Consider the following 13,710-nt stretch of genomic DNA (forward strand, 5'->3'; position numbering starts at 1 on the left):
AGTAGGGCTGATGAATGGGAATACACACACACGCGCGCAAACGCACACACACACACACACGCGCGCGCAAACGCACACACACACACACATTATCTCTCTCCCTCTCTGAAACACTGGTGGTGTACTGTAATACTCTGTGAATACAAAGGCAAGCATGGTTAATGAGCAGAAAGTGGCCATGATGTCAAGGTTGTGTGCTGCATTGAAACGAAAGAGAAGACATCCAAGTTGTAATATTTATTTTCATTTGATATTGTATGCATACAAAGTTCCTAGAAAGCTACAAAATATCTACCACTTTATCAAGAAGGCATCAAAATGTTACGGAGCAAAGACGAGACCATTTTGCAGTAAAGAACACACGCGCGTAGACACACATATGCGTGCGCACCTGCACGCACGCAGGCAGGCACGCGCGCGCACACACACACAACACACACACACACCATGAATAGCCAGTTTCCTCCTCTCTCTCTCCTCTCTCCCCTTTACCATTCCAACAGATAATAAAGATCTCACACGTTTGTACCGAGAAAAGCCAGGATACATCATTTTCTTTATACAAAGCACCTTTAAAAAATCTCTGCACACACACACACACACACACACAATCGTTTTTTATTCCAAGATACTATATGAACTAAAGAAAAGTTCACTTTAAAGCCAATCATTTAAAATGGTTATGAACAAAAAGGTACCAGTACCTACACAGAGACAAAACACAAAACGAGTAAGAACTAGAGCTAAACTGCCAATACGTCCGCGTCAAATCTCTCTTTTCCGCACCGTGGAGGTCGTTAAAATGTTTCCCCGACATTCGCCTTGTTTTAAGTTCATGAACCCAACTTGACCCCCATTGAAACTGTAGGTATTCAAAGCGAGATTGACCTGGCAAACGTACCAGCAGTGCAGCGGTAACAGGGACCATTGACTCGGGTTCAAATATACTCAAGTCGTCACAAAACCATTGTATACGCGAAGCACGATAAAAAACAGGAACCGAGTTCATCTCATTGTTATTCAGAAACGTGAACAAGTACACAGGGCGAAATAGTAATAAACAATACCCGCCCCACCCCTCCCCTATCCCCGCCTCCAAAACGTAAAAAATAAAAAACAGGTTAAATAACAAAGGCTATTTGATTGTGAATGGTATGACGACACCTGTAGTCTACTTTAGGCGTATAGCAACACACAGAGCAATCAAGCCAACTTATTTTGCATTCGTTACTTACATCTACTTTTACTTGTTTAAGAAGTGGTGTTATAAAGCTGTTAAAAAGATTGCGTGAACCCATTCCAATAATCGGGACTGGCGATATTCAACAGTGCTGGTCTTTAGTGTTTCATGAGAAAGGAGAGTCGATGTAACCGTGTCTGTTCTGGCACTGTGGATAATTAAGGGTGCTCCTTAAATAGAGATACACCGTTGGTTTCACTCGGGTGAACCGGCGGCATCACCGTCGGCTCGCTGTTACGTCTATTTCAGGCCACTCTGGGTTCTACACTCATGAGTGTTCTTGCGTACCCTTCAGTGGAGAGCTCCCACCAAAAACAGGAATGGCATACCGCTCTAAAGAAAAATACAGGAAAACACTTCCGTGTAATTAAGAACATATGGCGAACCCATGTTGACAGCGCACAGTGACTGATCGCACGTTTGATTGGCTATCAAACGGATTTGGCCGAGATTTATATCCAAAGGTTGTACGCCTGTCGTCTTTTCAAGCTCGGCCCTCACTCCCCCACCTTGATACAGAGGAACAAACCGAAGCCAAATATTAATACTGAGTAATGCAAACGATTCTAGTCATGTCGACAGACGATTAGGCAAAGATTTCAACAGTATTGGTAAGAAAATTACTTTTGCTGGAAACAAAATCTCATGCTCAAGAATATTCCCTTTCACAGGAGTTAACATTAAACAAATTAACACAAAGGTGCCTTTTAAATATATTCTGCACCATTTTTTTTCCAATGTTACCAAATTATGTCCTTTTAAAATCTTAATCTTCTATATTTCTGTCAAAAATGTACTGTGCCTCATCAATCTATTACAAAAACTTAAAAAAGGCATTGTGGTGATCCGTTTTCTCACTTTTTAATATATATATATAATTTTTTGGTTTTGCTAATGTTTATAATTCTTAACACGTTGTCTTTTCTAAGCTGGAAATTCCAAACCAAAGGCACTTTCATGCTACAGTGCAGGGAAATGATTAGAGATCTGATATATCTCCATAGATATATATATATTTTTGGTCTTTTAGACAAAGGCAAAGTCAGTTCAGTACTGTATATACTGTTTTGCATTGAAATGTAAATAAAAAGGGTATATATATGTATTTATATATATATATATATATATATATTTATGAATAGAACTTGAAAGCGATTTCTTTATTAATCTATTATTACAGTCACTTCCTGATATGGCGTGATGAATGTTGGCGTGTCTATGCAAAAGATATGGGCAGGCAATTCTTCTGTTCACAAAAACTGCTGATCTCGGGCGCGTTTCTAAATGACAGACGTGTCCTCACAAATTAGCGACGGTCAGTGGTACAACGTACACTAAGGCACTGTATACAGATACGCTTTGGCAGTTCTGTACGGCGAAACTCCTATCGTGCGTGACATTTAACGAGACGGTCTTCCAGCTTAGGAAAGAGATCACAGCTTTCGTGGCATCTTTTGGAATTCACACCACACGCGTTTAATTAAGGCTCGGAGTTGTAGAAAATGAATAGTGTAGGCCACAGATTTATAGGACTCGTGTAAGCAAAGGCAGTGATTGACTGCACAAATGGACAGGATTAACAATCATTTAAAAACGATTTCAATGGCCAAAGAAAAAAAAAGATCAAACATTTATATATTTATAGCCTGTTGAGGAGTTATGCACCATAGCAAAGTAAATGCCACTGAAAATAAAGGTCACCTGGTTTCCCAGTTTCTCATTATGTTACATTTTCAGAGATTCGATCCCGCGTTTCTTCGCACGCTGGGATAATTTTCTTAATGTAATCTTAAAGGCAGTGTGTCAGGCACCCTCAACGAGGCCCGTCCAATCAGAACATCCAAGTGCTTCGGACAAAAGTGACGACTCAGAACTGTAGTGCTTTCTACTTCGGACAAAATTACATTAGGCGACTCCAAAAGATTCCTTTCGTTTCTATTTTTTTTCGGTTGGAAAGAAAAACACGTGCAGGCCGGGAGAATTTAAACGAGTTGAGCTCTTTTTTTTCTTATTGCGGTTTGAGAGTAGGTCGCGGACAACGTCTGGACGATGGCTGATTGATACGTCCTTAGTGCTATAGCAGTACAGCGCGTTCACTGCGGCTGCTTGGTCACTGGTTCAAAGATGCGGCTCAATTCTCCGAATGCTGCAAATGTTTTTCCTCCAGTAGTGTCCTTGTACTTAACAATAAACCGCAATCTTTCATCTTCTAAATAGTTCTCATTTGTAAATGTACTCACCCCCCAAAAAAAGAGATATGCTTCAAAACACTTTTCTTTGGAAAACATGCGTATGTGTGTATGTGTACACACGTATACACGCAAAGAACCGCACACAAACACACGCGCGCACACCGTGTAGTTTACGCAACTCACGAAACAAAGGCTACTGTCAGTTTTTTTTTCTCCTCCTCGATGGACCTCACTGGATGAAAAACAGAAAATAAAAAGAAACCTGCTAACGAAACACAACCCGGCCCAACAGATAATTCTGTCTGGCGTTACGCACTGCCACAATATACGTACTTTGTCCTACAGACAGATATAAGCTAGTCATCCATTAAAATGAACTACTTTACGTATCAGAACAAAAAACAACTGTACCGCAATTCACAGCTGCAGTCATACACATACACGTTAAGAAAGACAAAAAAACAATAATAATAATAATAATAATAATAATTAATAATAATAATAATAATAATAATAATAGGCTTCACCCAAATGTGACTCAAAGCAGTCTGGGTCTGATTTCAATTAGAGGCACTGCCACTTGTAATGAGGTTTTTTCAGTCTATGTTGGAGGGGGCCTTGGGGACGGGGATGGGGGGGGGGCTCATTCCTTGACCAGCCGGTAGATGTGGTGCTGAGCCCCGTGCTCGCTGTTGGACACCTCGAACACGCACGCCATGCACAGCAGGGTCTCCTGCGTGTCCCTGTTGGTCACCACCTGGAACACAGGCAAAGAAACGCGGTTACGGTCGCATCACGGTTACGGTCTCGTCACGGTTACGGTCTCGTCACGGTTACGGTCTCGTCGCGGTTACGGTCGCGTCACGGTTACGGTCGCGTCACGGTTACGGTCGCGTCACGGTTACGGTCGCGTCGCGGTTAATGTTGCCTCGATTTCAGTGCGGTCAGCGTCCAACTGTTATTACTGGTGGAATGTTCTGGATATTTTAGCTCTGAATTCACACAAATAGTCGGTATGCTGCATCAAAACTTAATTAGGGGTAAATGAATATTCTAATCACAACATGTAAACTGCTTTTTGGTAAGTACATATCATTAGGTTGCGCTGTCTCCGTCTAGTGGAGATAATGAGGTATAACACACTCACTGGCATTTCCTTGGTCTCGTTCGGCTGTTGGGGCAGTACGTTCCCTGAGGCCAGCCCTGGTGGCCAAGGTGGGGGGGGGGGGGGGTGGGACTTGATTATTTGACAGACAGCGATGCTTACCAACAGGATGGTGAAGTTCTCCAGGACGCTGTTCATCATGTACTTCTCGGGGAGGTGCTTGAGCTTGTGGATGAAGTTGATCATGTACTCGCACATGGGCGACCGGCTTATCCTGTACACGAAGCGCCCGTTCTCGAACCGCGCGTACTCCGTCTGGAGGGGGGGGGGGGGGGGGGGGGGGCGGTGAAGGGGAAAACCACAGATTAAAAAAAAAAAAAAAAAAATTAATTAAAAAATGATTTCAGTTCCTTAGGTTCCATTAGATAACAGTACGTAGTACAACAGAGATAGGACAGAATAAAATAAGTTTGTTCTTTCCAAAGGAAATCCAAGAATGGCAGCCAGACCTGGGTCAAATACGTACTTGTTTTGGATTCAAACTCTTTTCTACGCTTTACTGATCTTGTCTGGTGTGTTGGAACCAATGAAATATTCTCAAAAACTGCAAACCCCGCTTTCTGGTTATATTGGCAGGCTCAATTACACCAGGCAAGATCAGTAGAGCACAGAAAAGTATTTGAATCCCAAAACAAATATGTATTTTAATCAGTTTAACCTTCAGGGTCCAAGTTGAACTATGCGGTTGTTCCCTGCACTTGGAACGGTACTTCTCTCTAGGGGATTTCGTCATACTTGTTCCTGGTTATGGTTATACACTTTGTTGTACGTCGCTCTGGATAAGAGCGTCTGCCAAATGCCTGTAATGTAATGTATTTGTCCCAGGTCTGACGGTAGCAGCCTAAAACAAACGACTGCGCAGTGCACTGCGCAGTGTGGTGTCCGGAGGCAGAACGCAGCTGACAGGAACACGGCTGCATGAAGTCAAACGGAAAAGCACAACCGCTCAATTAAACTAGCCACCGCTATCGCAGTCGGTCCCGCGTGTAGGACTGGGCGATGACCGAGCGTTCTACGGATGCTAAAGCACGGACGTCGCTTAAATGAGACCAAACGACTCGTTCTAATCTCACACGAGCTCACCGACGGTGCCTTTCGCGCATAGTTACGTAACCGCGGGACAACGTCGACGGCTCCGACAGGCGAACCCGTTAGCGGAAGCCCTCGGGCCGCACCGACGAGGCCGTCGTCCCGGAACGTCGCTAGGGCCCCGTCGTCGTCGGGGTTTCGCGGGCGGCGCGACGGCGCCACGGGGCGGCACTCACCTCCACCTTCTCCACCACCTGCTTGCCGAAGGAGCACACCTTGGTGGAGCAGGTGATGGTCATGTTCTCCGAGCTCTCGTACTGGCTGGTCACGCCGTAGAAGGCCCCGGTGTCGTCCAGGATGTTGCAGTTCAGGTCGGCCTGGTGGGGGGTGGGGGGGGGGGGGGGGGGGGGGGGGAGCCGGAAACAAAGGACAGTGAGGCTCGCGTCAAGTCGCCCGCACCCCCACCGCCGAAACGCGGTCCCCGACGACGTCTCGTACACACACACACACACACACACACACTCCCGGGCGGAGTTCGTTTGCCCGTTTCCTTCATTTGACTTCTTTCCCTTTTCGATTTCTTTCGACGCGGACAGCAAACCGGGTTTTCTAGTTTCAAAACGGTCAAATTCGAATCCTACGTTGTTCTGGGTTGAGAGTGCTGCTTTGTGTTTGGGCACACCTCTGGTTTAAGGGCACGTTCGCTCGTACGATAGAAATCTCGTCTTACTGGTGCCTCTGAACGCGAGCGCCATTTTCCTTGAAAATGTTTTTAAATGAATAAATGGTGAATACTGTTTGGCCAGATGAATCGCACAGTCCAATTAATTGCACATTCTACACCAGACAAATACAGAAATAGTTTAAATATTTGGGGCCCTGGTCATTACGGCAGATGTTGGACAAAAACTTTCCAAATCATGAATTCAGGCTTTCTTGGATTAACCGTGCTACTTTTCTGATAGTGCTTGTTTCATATGACTTCATCTAGTGAACCTGAACTGTTAAGGCCCTAATTAGAGCGTGCAACCAAATTTGAAGGAAATATTTTTAAAAGTTGCACGCACATCTCATCGCTAAAACTTTAAAATAATATGGATTTTCTATGCAGCTTTAAACCAAAGGGCACGGGGCATGAAGTCTCATACAACCAAGAAGAGCACATACGTGTTTTCCGATACGCATTCAGGCAACAGCACCCTCTAGTGGCGTCTCTGAAAACTAGCCCAGCCGTGTCCTCCAGACATTACCAGCAAACTAAAATGCACCAAAACTGAACGTTTGCTACAATAACCGGTCGACATAAAGGAGAGAAGATGTGAAGAGCGGTTAGCTCTCTGTGCCACGTCATCGCACCGCCGCTGCTTCTATTCCGAGCCTCTGACGCTCCGCCACCTCCCCCCTTCACAACCCGGAAACCTCCCCAGAGCTAAGAGGTGCTCCGCGCCCCATTCGAAGCAGCGCAGGTCCTCCGTACTCCGCACGTAACAGCGTCATTAAATTCACCGCAGTACGATGAAGAAGCCTCCGTTAGACTACGATGAAGAAGCCTCCGTTAGACTACGATGAAGAAGCCTCCGTTAGACTACGATGAAGAAGCCTCCTTTAGACTACGATGAAGAAGCCTCCGTTAGACTACGATGAAGAAGCCTCCGTTAGACTACGATGAAGAAGCCTCCGTTAGACTACGATGAAGAAGCCTCCGTTAGACTACGATGAAGAAGCCTCCGTTAGACTACGATGAAGAAGCCTCCGTTAGACTACGATGAAGAAGCCTCCGTTAGACTACGATGAAGAAGCCTCCGTTAGACTACGATGAAGAAGCCTCCAATAGACTACGATGAAGAAGCCTCCCTTAGACTACGATGAAGAAGCCTCCGTTAGACTACGATGAAGAAGCCTCCGTTAGACTACGATGAAGAAGCCTCCCTTAGACTACGATGAAGAAGCCTCCCTTAGACTACGATGAAGAAGCCTCCAATAGACTACGATGAAGAAGCCTCCCTTAGACTACGATGAAGAAGCCTCCGTTAGACTACGATGAAGAAGCCTCCGTTAGACTACGATGAAGAAGCCTCCGTTAGACTACGATGAAGAAGCCTCCGTTAGACTACGATGAAGAAGCCTCCGTTAGACTACGATGAAGAAGCCTCCGTTAGACTACGATGAAGAAGCCTCCGTTAGACTACGATGAAGAAGCCTCCGTTAGACTACGATGAAGAAGCCTCCGTTAGACTACGATGAAGAAGCCTCCGTTAGACTACGATGAAGAAGCCTCCCTTAGACTACGATGAAGAAGCCTCCGTTAGACTACGATGAAGAAGCCTCCGTTAGACTACGATGAAGAAGCCTCCAATAGACTACGATGAAGAAGCCTCCGTTAGACTACGATGAAGAAGCCTCCAATAGACTACGATGAAGAAGCCTCCGTTAGACTACGATGAAGAAGCCTCCGTTAGACTACGATGAAGAAGCCTCCGTTAGACTACGATGAAGAAGCCTCCGTTAGACTACGATGAAGAAGCCTCCGTTAGACTACGATGAAGAAGCCTCCGTTAGACTACGATGAAGAAGCCTCCGTTAGACTACGATGAAGAAGCCTCCGTTAGACTACGATGAAGAAGCCTCCGTTAGACTACGATGAAGAAGCCTCCGTCAGACTACGATGAAGAAGCCTCTCTTAGACTACGATGAAGAAGCCTCCCTTAGACTACAAACCTTTACATTTCTCAGGCCCGCCTGAACGGACAAGTAAACATAACCACGGGCGTAACGAGGTCTGAATTTCAATAACAATTTACAATAGTAAGTAAATAAATACATAAATAAATAACAACTTGTATTAAAAAATTCTAAGGATGCCGGGATCGATATTGCTGTAAAAACGGGTGCGTGCACCCTCCCGCGCGTTTAGCCGCTTCACCGGACGACGCCGCCCGGCTCTATTTACGGACGACGTGCAGGAGGACGCCGTTGTGACGGACGGAAGGCCGGTTCCGTTTGAAATTCAGATTCCGCGCCGGCGCTTCAAAAAGGCCCGCCGCGCACGACCGTCTCGCAGCCCCCCCACCCCCCCCAGCGCTTTTGTCGACGAACAGCTGGCTGAGCGTTTCGCGGCGGGGTCGCCCCGTTGTTAAACCCGGATCGGCGGCGGCCTCCGATCGCGCCAAATAAAGCTACGGGTGCTTCGCTGGGTCCGCCGCGGTCGCTACGCCGCGGCTCTCTTCGCTTCACGGCGGATAATGGGCGGCCTCCAGATTTCTATACAGCGCGGGGTCCAGAAGGGCCCGGCAGCTCATCGGCGTACAGCACAAAAAAGGGTTTCAGACTAATAAATAACGTCGGCGCATGTTAATACGCTCCCCTTCCCCAACGCCTCCCCTTTGACACGGATATCATTTTTAATTAACCCCACACTGACACCTCCCCACCTTTGCGGATGTGCTTTTGATCACCCGCCTCTTGCTATTTTTGGTCTCGGTAATAGACGTGACCGAAAAGGTGCTCGCGAAATATTGGCACTCGTCGTGCGATGGTCGTAAAATGCGAGTGTGATGCTCTGCCGGCTGCCTGAACAGAAGGTATGCAAAATAATTGTTATTCAGAACCACTGGCTTCACAGACACACACACACACACAAAATATACACATACACACACACGCATATGCACACATACATGCACAAATATACACACACACACACACACACACACACACACACGCATATACACACATACACATACAATAGTTGAAACGTTTCAGGCTGGACTGGGAGAACACAGTGTGTTTCCATCAACAGAGGGCAATAGGCGACACCCCTCTATCCCACAATCCCTAGCTCCTGCCAGACAGCAGGCAGGTGTTCAAACAAAGGCTCACACTGCCCGAGCGGCACTGCTTTAAGTGTAGCGAGGCCTGGACATGACACACCCCACACACACACACACACGCACACGCACGCTCACACACACACAAGCACAAGAGCGCACACACACACACACACACACACACACGTGCACACACACACACACAAGCACAAGAGCACACACACACACACACACACACGTGCACACACACAGTCTCCTGAACCTGCATTTATACATGGTAAATGGACTGCATTTATATAGTGCTTTTATCCAAAGCGCTTTACAATTGATGCCTCTCATTCGCCAGAGCAGTTAGGGGTTAGGTGTCTTGCTCAAGGACACTTCGACATGCCCAGTGCGCGGTTTGAACTGGCAACCCTCCGACTGCCAGACAATCGGTCTTACCTCCTGAGCTATGTCGCCCCTTACAGAAAATAACACAAGTGTCTTGTGTATAAAAATATTTATATGACCGCACTGGGTTTCTGGTGATGAATTACAATGGCTACCAGACTGGGTTTATGAAAAATCATAAGCACAAACAATGCACCAATGCTCGCGCACACACAAACTTGAACACAGCCTCTTCTGATATACAACATATTTCATCAATCTCTCACTCACACTGACCGACAGGCTGACCGACTAACCTACCACCTGTAAGTACACACACACGCACACGCGCACACACACACACACACACTTGCGCGAGGAGGCCAAGCTCACCCAGAACTTGACGAGGAAGAAGGAGTTCTGCGGGCCCTTGCCGAACAGCTCCTTCAGCCCCCCCTTCTTCTCGGGGAACTTGTCGTAGATCTGGCGGATGTCCACCGACTCCAGCAGGGCGTCGTTGTAGGAGTGGTTCGTCTGGCCGATGTGCACGAACAGATGCTTGTTGTACTGGATGGGGAAAGAGGAAGAGGAAGAGGAAGGCGCTCAGAAACGGCGCTCAGAAATGCCGGCGGGAACTCTTTCATTCTGGGGACCAGGACGGTAACGGCAGCAACAACAACAACAACAACAAAAACAAAAAAATCGATCGTGAAAGCATTTCCTCCTTCGACGGTCAATGCGGATTCGAAAGTTTGAGGCCGTGCGTTGAAGTGAGATGTAACCCCTTTATAAAATTATAAATTTATAAAGGGGTTACAAATACGCCGGAACCCCAGGATCCAGGCTAAACGGCTAACCTGGCTACCAGTTTATCCCCCATTTTGACTGGCTTAGCAACGGCCGCGACCTCAGCCGACGTGCGGTGAACGTTCTGGGGCCAGTCGGCCGGGGCAGGTGCAGCATTGGTGATGATTGGCGCGCGTTCCCTCTTCACAAAGAGCTTGTGAGATGAATTCTATATAAATTCTTAATAGTTCTACATAAGTATCATACGTAACTATATAAGTCCTATATAGATACCGTTAAACGATTCCTCTGCGTTAATCGTCTGTGTATTAACCACCTTGTGGGTCTGAATCAGATAAAGATTCGTTTGGAATCGGAAGAGCAGGGGCCGTGAAGCATGTCGATGCGGCGCTGGTACGAAAGTGGGGAGGACTCACCGGTGAAATGTCAGAAACGGAGAGACCGACGTTCGAAATAAGGAGCCAAGGCAGTAAATAAATATTCAAGCTAAGTGGATAAAATGGAAAAATGACCACGCCGACCAGCAGCCAAATTCAGACGTGCACTTTAAGTGCGTTTTTTTCCAAGCAAGTCTCTCGTTCTCGCAGAGACGAGTTATGTGGGAAATGCACTAAGGCCCGGGCCTGAATTCAGCACTTAGCATTGTTTGTATCAATGTACAGTAATGCGCAAAAAGTCAAAGACCGCCCTTTCGTTCGATTTCCGGTCCGGTCAGCCGTTCAACGCAACGTTTTTTTTTTCCCCAGTATCAGACGATAACGAAGGAAACATACATTTGACAGAAATTTGCAGGAAAAGCCTCCACCACCACTACAAATGATATCAAATCAGTATTAGTCCACTTTCGTCTGCGCGCCGCGCCACAACTTTACGTCTCCCATCCTTCCAATCGACAAACGAGTCGCAGCCGTGTTCTCCCAACGAAAGTCGTTACCGAAAGCGTCAGCGAGGCTACGTTAGAGCCCTTTGCCTCCAAAGCTAACTAACATTCAGACAAACAGCCACCCAAACACACCTTCGCTGCCTTGAAGACTTCCTTGACATGTGCATCTAAAATGGCTGAAGGGCATATTGCTGAGGAGATCAGACATGATATAATTCAACTGCATTAGGTCGGTGAATGTCAAAGGGAAAAAAAACAAACAAACAAACAAACAAAAAAAAAACAAAAAAACCAGGAGTTTCCAAAAATGGAGTTCAAAAGATTATTACAAGATGAAAATGGGACTCCTCTGTGCAAGAACTGGTAGACCACTGACATCATCACCATCACAGTGACAGTACTTAAAGATTTTATCTTTGAGAGAAAGGGGGAAAAGTTTTTTAAAAAATCAAGCTCCGTCTGAATAAATCCACAGGTGTTTCCGTCAAATCGTTCCGCTGTGAGAACAGAACTCAATGCTGTGGGTCTGAAAGGACGCGCGTGGCTGTCAAAAAGCCACCGCTGAGAAAAGGGAATAAAACAAAAGACAAGGAAATCTGCACCAGCACAGCGAAACTGCGCACCCGAGATGCGGAGTAAGGTTTCGTGGACCGTTGGGTCTACATTTTCATAAGTAAGAGACGGCAGTGTGTGCACCTCCAAAGCAACGAAAGACTCTCAGAACCAGGTCTACAACCACCAGCCGAGCATGGTGGAGGATCAGTGCAAGTTTGGGGTTGTATAAAAAAAAAACCTGCAGTTGGTGATTTGGTTTTGACTGAAGGCATCATGAATGCTGATAAATACGAACAAATCTTTAAACGTAACATATCATGCAGTAACCCTACAAACAGGTCTTAACATATCATGCAGTGCCCTCTGGACAACGTCTGATTGGGAGCAAATTCTTTCTACAGCCAGACAATGACCCCCAAGCACACTGCTAAGAAGATCAAGCTACTGGGGGGTTCTCTGAACAATGGACTGGCCACCCCAGAGTCCTGACCTCAACGTCACTGAACGTGTCTGGGATTGCTCGGAACGAGAGAAGTAGAAAATGCAACCGACTTCCAAGACTGAACTTCGGCGGTGTTTACAAGAAGCGTGTGGCAAAACACACCCGCAGATCTCCTCGAAAAAACTCAAAGCAAGTCTCCCGAAAAGAATGCCAGCTGTAATAAAGGCAAAGGGTGGACACGGTGAATACCAAAAGACCTGCTATTGTGATATTGTACACGGCTGTGGAGGTTTTTGTGTAATCTTTTGTTAGATACATGCCTGCTGACACTGAAAAATAAACTGGAAAGTAAAAAAAAAAAGGGTGGCCTCTGTCTTTTGTGAAGTACTGCATGTATGTATGTATGTATGTATGCACTGTATGTAATGTATGGTATGCATGGCATGTATGCATGCATATATATATATATATACAGTATCTTTTAGGACAAAGACATATTTTTCTTAACTGGGCTCTCTCTATTCTCCATAATTTTTCCTCCCAGGTACTAATAGCAGAGGTTCTCCGCCTTCCGCGATCGCCTCCGCAACCGTCAGAGAAAGATCGATAAAACTCCCAGCCTCGACGGGGCCGCAAAGTGAGACAATACCGTGGCTTCTGCGATTAAAAAAAACGTACCGCGCGAACATGAAAAACGCTCCTATCGCAACCCGCGCACCGAGCCGCTCGGTCTTTATTGCGTTTCATCATTATTAACGTTAAATCCGCAGGACCCGGCGGCTACTCTCCTCAGACGGACAATGGCCCGCGTTATGAGAGCTGTACTTCAATTTTGTCACTACCGTTCCGGTAGCGGGCCCCGAGAATAGCGATGCTGTTCCCGCCAATTCCCGCCGTACAGCACGAGAGGTAGCAACTCGCCAGCAGTAGCGCTAGCGTTGGGTACAAATATTTAAAGTTACAAATTTAGTACACAATTACCGAACATAAACACAAATATGACATGATCACCAGTAAGTGAGCATTTACCTGCAGCAGCATATATCTGTATGACCAGTAACGTTAGTGCTTTAAGCACTGCCAGAGAAATAAACTTTGTATGCAAAGACAAGATCTCTTTGTATTTAGCTGGACTGGGCATAGACCAGTCAGCTAAACAGTGGCAGGAAAAAGTAAAAAACTGAAGCAGGAATCCAAA

At 46.2% G+C, this 13,710-nt stretch overlaps 1 protein-coding gene across 4 annotated transcripts in view; it reads right to left on the reverse strand.

Annotated features, from left to right (window-relative positions):
- Window positions 1-224: 224 nt before the first annotated feature.
- tead1a (TEA domain family member 1a) overlaps window positions 225-13,710 on the reverse strand; it is an 83,454-nt gene continuing 69,968 nt past the window's right edge. For all 4 annotated transcript variants that reach the window (XM_035395867.1, XM_035395868.1, XM_035395866.1 and 1 more), the window contains 4 exons: window positions 10,219-10,392; window positions 5,863-6,003; window positions 4,700-4,852; window positions 225-4,189 (listed from right to left, as the gene is read on the reverse strand). In XM_035395867.1, coding sequence (XP_035251758.1) covers window positions 4,076-4,189; window positions 4,700-4,852; window positions 5,863-6,003; window positions 10,219-10,392 — 582 coding nt within the window. In that variant the 3' untranslated portion in view covers window positions 225-4,075. The remainder of the gene's footprint in view (window positions 4,190-4,699; window positions 4,853-5,862; window positions 6,004-10,218; window positions 10,393-13,710) is intronic.

This window comes from Anguilla anguilla, chromosome 16, assembly GCF_013347855.1.
Source record: "Anguilla anguilla isolate fAngAng1 chromosome 16, fAngAng1.pri, whole genome shotgun sequence".
NCBI classification, from domain to species: domain Eukaryota; kingdom Metazoa; phylum Chordata; class Actinopteri; order Anguilliformes; family Anguillidae; genus Anguilla; species Anguilla anguilla.